We start from the raw sequence: 14,610 nt of genomic DNA on the forward strand, positions 1-14,610 counted from the left end.
CCTCCTAAAACACTTTAAGAGGCTTCTCACCCTCTACACTACAGAAGCCCACCTGGAACTGCAAAACCAGGAATACAAAACATATGGCAGTGAAAAGAACAAGGTAATCCAATAAAACCACAAGAATGAGAGCCTTAACAAGAAAAGCAAGAAATAAAGAGTAAAGGCAAGGTGTCCAGTATCCCCCATTGAAATTTAAAAAAAAAAAAAAAAAAAAAGTCCAAAAATCCCTTTTTTGCCCAAAAAGCACAACATGTGCTACATGAACATAGTTACCTGCTCCCAAAGGAAACCTAGTCAATTACCAAAGTAATCCACCTAGCAATGGTCTGATTAAAGGCAGGCCAGCCCCTCTTGTTGGCATCAGAGGATGGGTCATATTTCCTGCACATTAATGGGTTCTACTGACCTAGACCCTAAAGGCCCTGACCACAGCCAGAGAGTAAAAAGAGATATTTTCATCTGTAAACCAACCCTGATCTTATGGCCAGAATCTCAATATCATGTGTCAAATGAGAGTCTAGATCCAACTTTGAGGAAAGAAGGCTCAGGCCAAAAAAAGGGCCAAGTATCCCAGCTCTTAAACACTCTTACCAGTGGAGAGAGCTAAAAGGAAGGAAGTCATCCTGGTAATGGAGGTTTTACGCCATGGAATAAAATACTCAAAATGGTAAAAGTGGCAACTGTCAACACCATGATAAGATCCTAAGGAGCTACAACATATATGAAGGCTGCACATGCATCGCTCCCAAAAGGAAAGTCTGCAGTTCCGGTAAAAAAAAAAAAAAAAAGTTTGTGGCAGACATGAACTGATATAGAAGACTCCTGCACCTTCAAGGAACCAAGTCATAAAAGCCCCATCCATACCCGCCTTCAAGAAAAGTAAAATAGGCCAAACCAAAAAGGAGAGGTACCGTCATGGCCAAAAGTTTTGAGAATTATTTTTCACAAAGTCTGCTGCCTCAGTTTTTATGTTGGCAATTTGTATAAACTCCAGAATGTAATGAAGAGTGATCAGAAGAATTGCAATTAATTTCAAAGTCCCTCTTTGCCATGACAATGAACTTTATCCCAAAAACATTTCCACTGCATTTTATCCCTGCCACAAAAGGACCAGCTGACATTAGGTTACTGATGCTCTCATTAACACAGGTGAGAGTGTTGACGAGGGCAAGGCTGGAGATCCCTGTCATGCTGATTCAGTTAAAATAACAGACTGGAAGCTTTAAAAGGAGGGTGATGCTTAAAATCAATGTTCTTCCTCTGTTAACCATGGTTATCTGCAAGGATAACCATGGTCACCTCTTTTTGTTTGTTGTATAGAGCTCTTCACGATGTGCATCCAGAGATAAGAGGCATCACCGCACCGGGTCCAGACCGACTAGAGGCCAAGTGTTCACTCTACATGGACGACGTCACTGTCTTCTGTGCTGACCAGTGTTCGGTGACAGCACTCATCCAGACATGCGAGAACTTCGGCCGAGCTTCAGGTGAAAGGTCAACTGCGGGAAGTCAGAGGCAATGCTCTTCGGGGAGTGGCACCTGTCATCCCTCGCTGCATTTCCCTTCACAATCAAGTCGGACTTCATCAAAATTCTTGGAGTTTGGTCTAGTGGAGAGCAGACGGCCCTGAAGTGTTGGGAAGAGAGACAGGCGACAGTCAGACAAAAGATTGGCTTGCAGAGCCTCAGAGACCTCACCATCGAAAGGAAAGCACTGGTATTGCGCAACGAGATCCTTCCCGTTCTGTAGTACAAGGCCCAAGCATGGCCACCTCTTGCTGGTGTCTGCAAGTCCATCACAATGTGTTTTTTTTATCATGTACTTCCCCTCCCTTACCCCCTCCAACCCATTCCCCTATCACTGTATGAAGTGTTATTGAATGTCATGTCTTATTTATGCACTCTTCCCATATTTGTGTCTGTCCTCAATAAAGCTTCAGGCTTGTGACTTCCCCACCCTAACCCTCTCACCTACCGTCCCCTCACATCCATTGTTTTTTTTAAATGTTATATTGTTTAAGTTTGTATGGTTAGTGCAGTACTTCGTGTATAGTGTAGGATGTTATATCTTGTACTTTATGCCTTGTATTGTACTAAAATGTATGAATGATTATGTTTTACGGTGTACTGCGTACACTTGAATGCAATGTATTGTGTTTTTTTTACCTTTATACAAATAAAGTTACTTTTTTCAATCAAAAAGATGCTTGAAACCATTGTTCTTGATCGGTTAACTGCAAGGAAACACGTTCAGTCATCATTGTTTTGCACAAAAAGGGCTTCACAGGCAAGAATATTGCTGCTAGTAAGATTGCGCCTAAATCAACCATTTATCGGATCATCAAGAACTTCAAGGAGGTTCAATAGTTGGGTGCCCCGAAGCCTTCCTCACAAGAACATCAAGCAAGCACCAGGACTGTCTCCTAAAGTTGATTCAACTGTGGGATCGGGGCCCACCAGTGCAAAGCTTGCTCAGGAATGGCAGAAGGCAGGTGTGAGAGCATCTGCATGCACAGTGAGGTGAAAACTTGTGGAGGATGGCCTGGTGTCAAGAAGGCCAGCAAAGAAGCCCCGTCTCTCCAGGAAAAATATCAGGGACAGACTGATATTCTGCAAAAGGTACAGGGATTGGACTGCTGAGGACTAGGGTAAAGTTATTTTCTCTGATGAATCCTCATTCAGATTGTTTGGGGCACCTGGAAAAGCGCTTGTCTGGAGAAGAAAAGTTGAGCGCTATCATCAGTCCTGTGTCATGCCAACAGTAAAGCATCCTGAGACCACTCGTGTGTGGGGTTGCTTCTCAGCCAAGAGTGGACTCACTCACAATTTTGCCTAAGAACACAGCCATGAATGAAGAATGGTACCAAAACATCCTCCAAGAGCAACTTCTCCCAACCATCCAAGAACAGTTTGGTGACGAACAATGCCTTTTCCAGCATGATGGCGCACCTTGCCATAAGGCAAAAGTGATACCTAAGTGGCTCAGGGATCAAAACATCGAAATTTTGGGTCCATGGCCAGGAAACTCCCCAGACCTTAATCCCATTGAGAACTTGCGGTCAATCCTCAAGGAGCGGGTGAACAAACAAAAACCCACAAATTCTGACAAATTCCAAGCATTGATTAGGGAACAATGGGCGGCCATCAATCAGTATGTGGCCCAGAAGTTGATTGACAGCATTCCAGGGCGAATTGCAGAGGTCTTCAAAAAGAAGGGTCAACACTGCAAATATTGACTCTTTGCATAAACTTAATGCAATTGTCAATAAAAGCCTTTGACGCTTATGAAATTCTTGTAATTTTACTTCAGTATACCATAGCAACAACTGACAGAAAGGTCTAAAAACACTGAAGCAGCAACGTTTGTAAAAAACAATAATTGTGTCATTCTCAAAACTTTTAGCCACGACTGTAGGAACCAATCGCACCAGGAGTATGCCCTAACAACTCTGGTGTAGAAATAAGCTGGTCAGAAGCAGATAACAAAATAGTCCATCTGCCTATCACAGCCTTTTCACCAGTTTGGTGCCACTAGTCACACTTAAGCACCCTCCTCTTAAAACCTTCTAGTGTAGCCGCAGAAAAATTGTTACAGAGGAAAAACGTTAAATCAGACAGAAGTCAAATGGTACCGATACGTTGGATCCCCTGTTCCAAAGCAGAGGCACTCCACCATGCTGTTCAACTGGAATGCCATCATCTTGAGTTGAAGGGCCTAGCCTGTTGTGGAAAACTGCAACCCACTTCTCCAACCCTGGAGTGAACAATGCCATGAACGGAGGAATGGGCAATTGCTCACAAGATTCTGCAGGTTCATGGCCAGGTCACTTTTGAAGCCTCCTTGACATTTGAGAAATACCAAAAATGTGGCCTAGTTTGTCTACATCTATACGACACACGTACATAAAAACAGGTAAACTCTGGTGTTGAAAATGCACGCCGAGTCTCCTGCATCTAAAAACCCTGAAGGAGGCACTGAATGGTGACAGCTTCCCAGCCTGTCATCCATAGTCAAAAGTATCCATTACCAAAGGTAAACAGCCATATCTTATTTACATTGTTGCCACTCAGCTACCAAAAGAGTGACTGACTAACCCCTAGAGACATTCTGATAAACAAGCTGGTCAGATGCTGAAATTTGTTCCATTTGGAAATAAGCTTGATCTGGAATTTCCTTAAATGGAATCCTGAGGGACAAAAACAAGAAAACTAGGGTCCCCAAGCATAAACTGGAACCACTGAACTTTTCGCCCTGTGGCCAGAGAAAAGGTCCAGTCCAGCTCAGGGCTAAACAAACACTTCTCCGGAAAAGAGTAAGGACTCGAGAGTCCTTTTGAATGTCCACCTCACAAGCCCTAAACCAGAGAGCACAGAGTGCCAAGACTGCTGTGTGCAGAAAACCAAGCCCCTTTGAGCCCCATTGGTTTCAATCAGCTAATCAGAAACCCATAGGAAATGCTCGAAGAGTGACCAAATCCACTCAAATCTGGCTCATATCTTCCTATCCCTAAAGGTAGGAATTAGGAATGGAGGTGATTTAAAGAGGCAAGCTATGGAAGCATCTATCAAAGGGGAAGATTCCCTTATCACAGTATCTTTGCAAAGGAGAGAACAACGGAACCGTAACCTTTGAGAACCAGAACCTACAATCAGGCTAGATCCATTTTTCATATAAAATGTTTATCAAAGGGAGGGAAACAGAAGCAAGGAAATAGTTTGTTTCTACTACCTTACAATAATAGACTGTAATCCTGAATATTAAGTGTTTGCAGGACAGTTCATACAAAGTCCTCTACTGCCTGCAACCTGTTGGGAGCACTCGTGGTGGTACAAGAAAAGCCCAGGGTAAGAGCCTTCTACCAAGAGTTAGGCGAGGTGGCTGAACTCTTTAGAGTGTGAACCCTCCCAAGCAGGAGCTTGTTGCTTCTACTATTTAATTACGGAGGTAGATTCCATCACACTTGCCAGGAAAGTACTGAATAAGTCCATACGCCAACCTTGCCAGGCCTCCTGCAAAAATTGGCTCTGCTGGTGATGCAGCAGCGGGTAGGTACCCACTCGGCCCCTAGAGCAAAGTGGACAGCTGCATAAAATCTGAAATGCACCAAGCCAAAGACCTCATCCAGGCAGGTTCTATCATTTTTGTGGAAAACCATCTACCAGCGAATGCAGCTGCTGAATCACACTGAGCCAAAGTGCAAGCAAAATCAAACCCAAAGAAGCTCCAATATTAATTGGCATTATTACATTACATTATAACAGGCATGATTTTGCGTTTGATGTTGTATTGAGGTGGCACCCCCTTTCATAGGAAGCTTGCTTACTTATATCATTCTGGGATATAGATTTAATTTATTTAAACGCCTAGGAAATTTCTCTGGTATGTGGTTTATTGCCTAAGTGTAAGCACCTGACTAGGCATCTAGAGAGCCGTCCGGACAGGTAAATTATAAAATAAATTATGTCCCCTTCCCTGGATGTACTCCCCTTATCAGACATGATAGGAAAGATAAATGGAGCTAGAGAGAAGACAGCTGCAGGGCACAATGACAAGCTGAGAGTGGACAGACAGTTCGTAGTAAAGGTACGGTGCACAGACACAGAATGCGACAGCAAAACAGACAAAACTTGCAAAAGCAAAAGAGCAAAAGTGGCTGGAAGAGTTTTCGTCACAACAACACCCCGACCCCTCCATTCCCTAAAAAGAAGAGGGGAAGCTGTTGCCATTTTTGGTTGGCTTGCCTCAATGAGGGAAGGCCTATCAAGGAGGTGCATGGATAGGATATAGCACCCCTCCCCCCCACAAGGCCCAACGTTTAGCCACCGTCCATATGGTTTCCCACATGACAAGTGTGGATCTGCCTGGACAGCGAATCCCACTTGACCGCCCAGCACCAGGGAGGCTGCACTCTCATCCAGTGGAGAGCCTGCAGATGACTACAACTTTGAGCCGGTTCCCCTCTCCAGAAGGATCACGGTCAATAGCAGCGCAGACACTCTGTGTAACAGTATTTAAAATGTTGATGCAAAAAGTCTGGTTAATGTTAGGTCACTTTTAATTATACTTGCCGACTACAGATTTGGAGGGGAGTCGAGTGAAGTCACAATTAGGTGCGGTTAAATGAGGAGACTTGCATCTTCACACAATGATGCAACTCCCACCAATCTGTGTTGGGTGGACCGTAAGTCAGGTCGCAGTGGGAGGAGTGTGAAGACTCAAGTCAGCATGCCGAGATCCACTGACCGCATTCTAGTCCAGTTACAGGGACGCTGCATACCTCTGAGTCCAGAACATCACCCACTATTTTGAGAGTCTCTCAGACATTCCAGGAGAATCAGCAACTATGCTATACACCAAGGATTGACTTAAACTAGAACATTGTTTCAAAAGACAACATATGTAGGTAAAGTTTAAATATTAAATCATGAGGCACAAAGGTCAAAATTACATATTTGATGTGAATACTTTATACCTTAAACTCACCTTTTTTTCTTTCTTCTTCACCCTCTCAGACTCCAGCTGTTTTTTTTCCTTTTTGCTGGCCTTTTTGATCTTTTGATCCAAAGTAGAGGCCTCATTTTCAGGAGATGTTAGGATTTCTGCATTCCTGTGCCTTTGAACAGGAAGCTTTTCTGTGTCTGCCAAGGGCCTGGAAGCAAAAAATAAACAAAATAAAAACATGTCAGTGCCACCAACTGCCTTGATTTAATAGTCCATGTTAAAACATTCCACATATGCAAGGTCAGCTGCAAAGTAAAGTAAGATAGTTGACCGAATCATTAGCAGCAGGAACAGCACATGTGAGGCCATCTTAAGTTTAGTTGCCAACACCTTCAGCAATGTTATTTTTCCCTATTACCTCTTGTTAACCATGTATTGCTTAACCTCTCATACTCTGTACAGAAAACATTTCTGAAACCAGTTTAAATGTCACAACACTTTAGTCAAGTGCATATTTGGCATTGATTTAGCATTGTCATTTCATCAATGAAAACAGACAAAAAAATAAAACAAAAATACACCATAAAAACAAAGCTAAATCTTACAGATGTAATCAATATGGGGGTTAAATTCCACTGCAAACAGTGGTTGTCACACAATGATTTTGTTGCTGAAATGACAGTGCTTAGATTTTAGAAACACTATTAATATTAGCCTTTATTTATAAAGTAACAACACGTTTGCTCTACCCACTTTTACTAACTACTGTGGGAAGCTTTATACTTTTGTTACTCCTTTCAACATTTTTGGTAAACTACAGACATCTTCTAACTAGATTTTAGAATTAAAACATCTTCTAACTAGATTCTCTGCCATCTCCTCCTGGATGTCCTCTCGATTCCTCAAACTTAACCTTGCCAAAACTGAGCTCATAGTTTTTCCTCCCTCTCATACCCCATCCCCTTCTGACCTCTCCATCACTGTCGACAACACCTCTATCTCCCCTGTCCCCCAACTTCGCTGCCTTGGTGTCATCCTCGACTCCTCTCTCTCCTTTGGCCCCCACATCCTCTCTCTTGCTAAATCCTGCCGCTTCCAGCTGCGCAACATCGCTCGTATCCGGCCCTTCCTCTCCCAAGATGCCACCAAATGCCTTATCCACTCTCTGATCATCTCCCGTCTGGACTACTGCAACCTCCTCCTCACTGGCCTCCCCCACTCTCATCTCGATCCCCTTCGATCCGTCCTTAACGCTGCAGCTAGGCTTATTTTCCTCTCTCGCCGCTCCTCTTTTGTCTCCCCCCTCTACCTAGCCCTTCACTGGCTCCCATTCCCCTTCAGAATCCTCTTTAAGCTCCTCACACTCACCTACAAGGCCCTCGCCAACTCCACTGCGCCCTACATCTCCACCCTCCTCTCTATTCATGCTCCATCCCGCCCTCTCCGTTCTGCCTCTGACCGTCGCCTCTCTTCCCCCCTTATAACCTCCTCCCACGCGCGTATCCAAGACTTCGCCCGCGCTGCCCCCCTCCACTGGAACAAGCTCCCTCCCTCCATCAGAACTTCCCCTAATCTGTCCAGCTTCAAACGGGCCCTAAAAACCCACCTTTTTCTTAAAGCCTTTCTGTCTCCCACTTAACTTCCTACCTTATCTTCTGCCTCTGTCCCCCTACTCTCCCTCTCTCCCCTCCGTCTCTGTCTGTCCACCCCTCCCCTTAGATTGTACGCTCCTCTGAGCAGGGCCATCTCTCCTCCTGTTTCCACCACTTCTAACTCTGCTCTCCAGCTACTTAGCCCTCCTCCTCGAGGGTCCTCCACCCCACGTCCACTCTCGCTCCCTCCTCCCCCCTGGGGGTCTCCCTGTCTTCCGCGCCCTCCTCCCCCTTCCCCGCCCTCTCTAGCTGTGCATTGAGCGTACTGAGTTGCTGTGTTTACTGTACTGTGCTGTCTCCCATTGTATTGTGATTTTGTTTGTCTCTGTACGGCGCTGCGGATGCCTTGTGGCGCCTTATAAATAAATATTAATAATAATAATAGATTGTTTGGCCATTTCAGACACACCCAATGCTAAAAGGTGCATACAAATTAATTAGATAGCTGTGCAATCTCCATAGTAAAACTGTAGACTCAGGAGTAGTGGAAATACATTCTATTGAGAGATGAATCACTATTTATCATCTGGCAGTCTGATGGACAAACCTGGGTTTGGATGATGGTAGCAGCCTGCGACAACTGTTCTGCCAAAGCACTAAGACGTGCCGCCCACGAAGTACCAACAGCCTTGGTCCAATGAATGTAGAATCAATCAAATAGTTGACGTCATCCAACGAGCAAAAGAGACAGCCTAGATGCCAGCCAATGACGCCTGCGCACATCGTACAGCACAAACATGCCAGTAGTCTAACGAACGGAAGATGTACGATCCACATAAAACCGAACAGCCCGGACCACGACCAAAAGCACCAAGGACGCATCTGAAGACTGCGACCGAGAAGGAAGAGTTATAACAACAATCCCCAGGTTTAAGTCAAACTGTGATATGACTTTAGGTACAAAATAAGGCTTAGTGCGAATCACTGCACGGTCCGAATGAAATACCAGAAAGGGGGTATTTACAGCACAAGACTCCCAACCCAGACACAACACTACACGTTCTATGTGACATATCTGAGATCCACAGATTCCAATGGCTCAAAGGGCTAAGAGCCCAGAGACCAAAATTAAGATACCAAGGCTCAAAAGGGTGCACAAACGGTGTTTGAGCATGGAGAACCCCTCACAGAAATGTTTGTACATCCATAACTGCCAAATTGCGCTGGAATAAGAGAGTGCAGAAATCTGCATCTTCAATGAAGATTCAAGGAGACCTTTGTCGAGAGCAATCTGAAGGAAAGAGAGTAAACAAAGGGTTAAAAAGCAAAGTGTGAAAACTCAGATTCTCACATCAGAAAACATACACCCTTCACACCCCGTAATTTGCAGACAACGGATTCTAGCCTTTACCACGCTCTGAACAACAGAGTGGGTGAAACCTCTAACCCATAAAATCAGGGTCACTGTCAAAGCCTGACAGCCTATAGAGTGGCAACAAAGTGGGCCTTGGACAAAAAACAAAAAAAAACAAAAACGGAGGCAACCTAAAAAGTCGACCCATGGCCATCCCGAGGATGTCAAGAGTACCACAACCGACGTGGCCTGTGTGGGGCAAAAAGAATGGCACCCACTCTTTCCCTCTTCATCTTCTTAAGTACCAGCGGGAGCATGGAAATTAGAGGAAACAAGCACACTGGACCAAACTATTGCAGAATAGTCACTGCATCAGTGTACCTCGTGGCCAGATCCCTGGACTTCATGCAAAAAAGACGGACCTTGCAGTTCACACGTGACGCCATGAGATCTATCTCCTGGTTCATCATTTGGGTCAGCCGAAGAGCAAACACCTCCGCGTCAAGGGACCATTCTCCCGGATGCGACCTGTTGTGGCCGAGGTAATTGGCCTCCCAGTTATCCACCCCTGGGATGAAGATTGTAGTTATCATGGGAACATGACATTGCACCCAGGGCATGATCATGATCATCTTCCTTCATGTCCATGGCACTGCAGGTTCCTCCCCTCATGATTCAGGTATGCTACCAATGTTGCATTGTCCGACTGGACTTTCAGGGGCTTGTCCGTAAGAGCCTACACAAGCGCCCTGTAGATCGGCTGGACATCCAGGACATTGATGGACAGCAATACCTCCTGGGAGTCCCAGAGGTCCTAGACCAGGAAAGCACCAACAACCACACCCCACCCAAACAGACAGGCATCTGGAGTAACCAGGGCCCACTCCCATTGACTGGAAGGTTCGATCCCTGGTGAGATAGGACATGTTCAACATGCAGATGAGGAACTGACGAATGGTCGCAGACAACCAGACGAACCTCCTGCTTTCTCTGGAATGGCAGCGAGTAAATTTGGCCGAAGGATATCGTTTTAAACACCGATACCATGGTCCCAAGCAGCTTCATGCAGTGGAGATGGAACACCTTCCGTCTGGCCAGGAGGGACCTCGACTTGGACAGAGAACCTTGTCCTTTGGAAGAAACACCTGCTGACACCTGATGTCGAAGTCGAGTTCAAGAAACTGCATTCTTTGCACCGCAATGACGGCCATTACTTTTGTGAAAAGCCGTAGGGCGGTAAGCCAGGGCAAAGCTCTGAACCGATAAATGGCCTCGCGGACTGCAAAGTGACGTGGACACCGATTTCCCTCCCACATGCGGACCTGGAGATAAGCATCATTGATGTCTAGAGAATCAAGGAACTCTTTCTGTTCCATGCCTGCAATGACAGACCGCAGGGACTCCATCTTAAAGCACAGGACTCAAACCAGCTATTTGAGTTTCAGGATCGGACAGAATGAGCAGTCTGGCTTCAGAACCAGAAAGAGGTCGGACTAAAATCCCGGACCTCTTTCCAGAGGAAGAGTCGGAATAATCACCCATGAAACCAAAAGTTTCTAGATTGCCTCACAGAGCAGCCTGTGCCGGAGACTGCCACATGGCAGACACATGGTGCAGAATCTGCAACAAGAATGCACAAGATCGATCACATAATTCCGAGTGACAACCCCTCAAACCTAGGCATCAGAGGATGAGGCCTGTCGCTGATCCTGAAACTGCATTAGACAGGATTCCCTAACACAACACCGTGGCTAGGAGCCCCGTCACGCAGAGAAAGTCTCTGCATGCTTGGAATTCCTGCGACAGACAGCCTCTCCAGAAACCTCCACAATAGGAAGTGGACTTTCCCTGATGGGAGCTTCCACTCACTTACTGAAAAGATCGAAACCTGGGTTGTTTACATTTCGCGTGCAGAAAAAAAAGCTCTCACCACCCAAGGCCACTTGAATGATCTGGTCCAGCTGGGATCTGAAGAGAGTCACAGGATCAAAGGATAAAGACTCTAGTGTACGCATCAGGGAACCGTACGCAAACCACAAGTGTAGCCATAAGGAACACCTGGCTGCTATAATGAGCGCAGAGAGTTTAAAAATTAACATTACATCCAAAGATGCTTGACCTTAAAAATCCTAAGCCTTTCTAATGTGAGCAGCTAACACAAGCAAGTCAACACTCGGGCTATTTTCTTGCAAACCAGTATCCAAATGTTTTCCCCACGCCTGAATAGCTTTGCTTACCCAATCAGTAGACATACTTGGTCTGGAGAAGCTGCAGTCGCCACACAAGCAGGGTGAAGTAGAAAATCACATTTCATATGAGTGGTGTCCCTGAATGAAACACCGCCATGCAGAGGAATAGTGTTGGTTCTGCTTAGGTGAGCAATGGGAAAATCAATTGCAGGAGAATTCTCCCATTTTGCAGACTCCTCCAATGGCAAAGGCTTCCAGTCAAACAAATTGATTTCCAAAGCTGAGGAGATGGAGGGAAGAAGCTCGCCTGTTTTTTTTTTGCCATTTAAAAACGGAGAAAGCAAGCAGAGCCTGAAACTTCAGGATAAGCAAAAACCTGAAGTTTGCAGAACCCCCAAAAACCAGGGTATCCACGTTCTGAGCAGTAGAGGAATCCTGAATACCATAAGAGTCCTCCTTGTCAGACTTCTTAAGCACCTCAACCTCCTCATCAGAAGAGATTAGAATCTTAAACAACTTTCTGAACCAACTCTGGAACATGATCATTACTCATCATCCTATGGAGTGGCACTAAGGAGGCATTCCAAGGAGAAAGACCCTAGCAAGGCTCTATCCGACTTAGCTAGAGACAACTTCAATCCAGCTTCAGCCTGAGATACTACACTAGAGCACGGTACTGGCTTTTAAGGAGAAATGTGTGGTACTGTAAAAGAACGAGAAGGATTACCTACATCTTGGCGAGACATTACCAGTGTGAGTTCAGCAATGGACATCGTAAAGAGTTTTAAACAAAGTCGGTTCTTTCAAAGTCGACAGTGCAGTCACAGTAACCACTGGTCAAGAAACTCTGCCTCACACGATGCACACAGGGCCTCCGGGTCAGAATGTCCACAAGACAATGTAGCATTACATTTTGCTCAAATTTAATGCAGCACTTTCCAGCAGACTTATTTGTCTCAGAATTTCTTTTTTCAGCCATAGCGGTAAATGTTACATTAAACAAATTACCAGAGAAACTACATAAAATAATATTCTTCCAGTAACACCGAAGATGATAAATACAGACAGACTGGTCACTGACGCATAAAAAAAACTGTCAAAAACACAGTAAAAAGCTTATACAATTGAATACTGTTACCAACAGGTGGAGCACAGCAGATGAGACGACAAACTGGAGAGAAAATGGCACCGCTGCATGTATAGCCCCACCGGAGCGAGCGCAGCCACAACTGTAGTCTCTGATCGAACAGAGATCTGCTGTGGCCGCCTGTCCACCTGGCCAAGTTGTTCTCTGCACTGCATAACTGCTCGTTGCCAAGGGAGACCTGACCGCTGAGTGGTTTGCTGCAGCTATCAGAACTAGTTGCAAGCAGAGAGACACTGTGCAGCAACTGGCAGAAGCCGACAATCTCCAGCACACTGAGAGCAAAAGACTGCTGCAGGGAAGCTCGCAGCCTTCTCACCCCGGCTTAAGAACCTGGAGTGGAGGAAGCCCACAGGCTATCCACTCCTGGGGAGGCGTCATTGAACCCAACACATAACAAAAGTAAAATAAAGTCTTAAAATAAAATCAAAAAAAATAAAATAATCCAGGGCAATAGCCCTAAAAGCATGCCCAACTACAAAAGGGCACTTAAAATAAACGGAGGATAGTACCCACTCCCTGAAGGGTGGTGCTGTCCTCCTGACACTTACAGACTGAAGTGTCCCTGACTCCAGGACCACCTAGTATACCCCATTGTCGCAGGATACCCCAATAGGATGCCAGAGAAATCTTAAAGCTGCAAAACACATTTATATTCTACAAAATTGTGTGCATTCAACATTATGAGAACAATTGAGGAAAGGCTCTTATCTTTTTCGATATGACTATGCCCTCATGCACAATGCAAGGTCTTCCAAAAAAAATGGTTTCCAGAGTTTGCAATGGAAGAACTTACTGGCCTGCACAGAACATTGAATTGGAATGCCCACTGCGAATAGATGCGAAATCAGACAGCCATATTCCAAAAAATGGAAAGCCTTCCCAGAAGAGTGAAGGCAGCTATGGCAGCAAAGTTGGGACAAACTCCATACCACAGCCCATGAATTTGGAATTAGATGTTCAACAAGCACATATGGATGTGATGTTCAGGTGTTGCAAAGAAAAAAAAAAAAAAAAAAAAGCTGCCCCATCCATTTAAGAAATAAAAATAATGTTTAGCATGGACAGTCATTACAGACAAAACTATCTGTGCACTATAGGGGCATGTGATTCAGATGCTGTCTCTGGTCCCATATTTGTTATAATGCCTTTTGCTCATATACTCATGTCCTTTTAAATGTTTATAGGTTCAGTTTTGCTTAGTTTTTAATCATTTGCTACAGAAGCTTCTGCCAGTTCCACTTCAAAAAAATGCCATGAAATCTGTACTTTTCAAATCAGCTGCTAATGTTTATATATAAAAATACACAATTACTAGGCATTACACACAATATTAGCCCCACTTGAAACAGATGCACAAAACTTATATAGTTGTCAGAATACATACTTGTCTAAATCTATGTCCAGTGCTCTGTAGGGGTCATTTGGATCCTTGTCGTCATCATCACTGGGAAGGGCATTCTAAAATAAATATTCTTAGTGAATATAAAAAAAAATAACACTTTATATAGAAAGATCTTATGACCTACTTTACAAAAGAATAGCTCCAATATTATGCACTAGTCGTGGAACAATGTATTTTTTATTATGTGACACTTGCGTCTAGTCACGTGTGCATAACTTCTGAAAATGGGTAGGGCCAGTGTCAGGCGGCAGTGGTGGGGTGCACATAGGGAGTTCAGAGAACTTCTGCCAGCCGTGATCACAATCCAGAACTGCCTAAACTGTACATATGTCATACTATTTTTAAACCACATACTACCCAGGGAGTGTGCAATACGTTTCAGTGATTTTAACAACAATTTTGAATAAAAATTATATGTGCAGCAAGTACATAGATTTAAGTTGAGCATGTAGGCTAGCTTAATACAAGTTATCCTACAGAAG

At 44.6% G+C, this 14,610-nt stretch overlaps 1 protein-coding gene across 1 annotated transcript in view; it reads right to left on the bottom strand.

Annotated features, from left to right (window-relative positions):
- Positions 1 to 14,610, bottom strand: part of AP3D1 (adaptor related protein complex 3 subunit delta 1) — a 150,093-nt gene that overhangs the window by 50,269 nt on the left and 85,214 nt on the right. Inside the window, 2 exon segments of the mRNA XM_075204709.1 lie at positions 6,487 to 6,652; positions 14,111 to 14,184. Of these exon segments, the coding sequence (XP_075060810.1) occupies positions 6,487 to 6,652; positions 14,111 to 14,184 (240 nt within the window).

Source organism: Mixophyes fleayi, chromosome 1, assembly GCF_038048845.1.
Source record: "Mixophyes fleayi isolate aMixFle1 chromosome 1, aMixFle1.hap1, whole genome shotgun sequence".
Taxonomy (NCBI): domain Eukaryota; kingdom Metazoa; phylum Chordata; class Amphibia; order Anura; family Limnodynastidae; genus Mixophyes; species Mixophyes fleayi.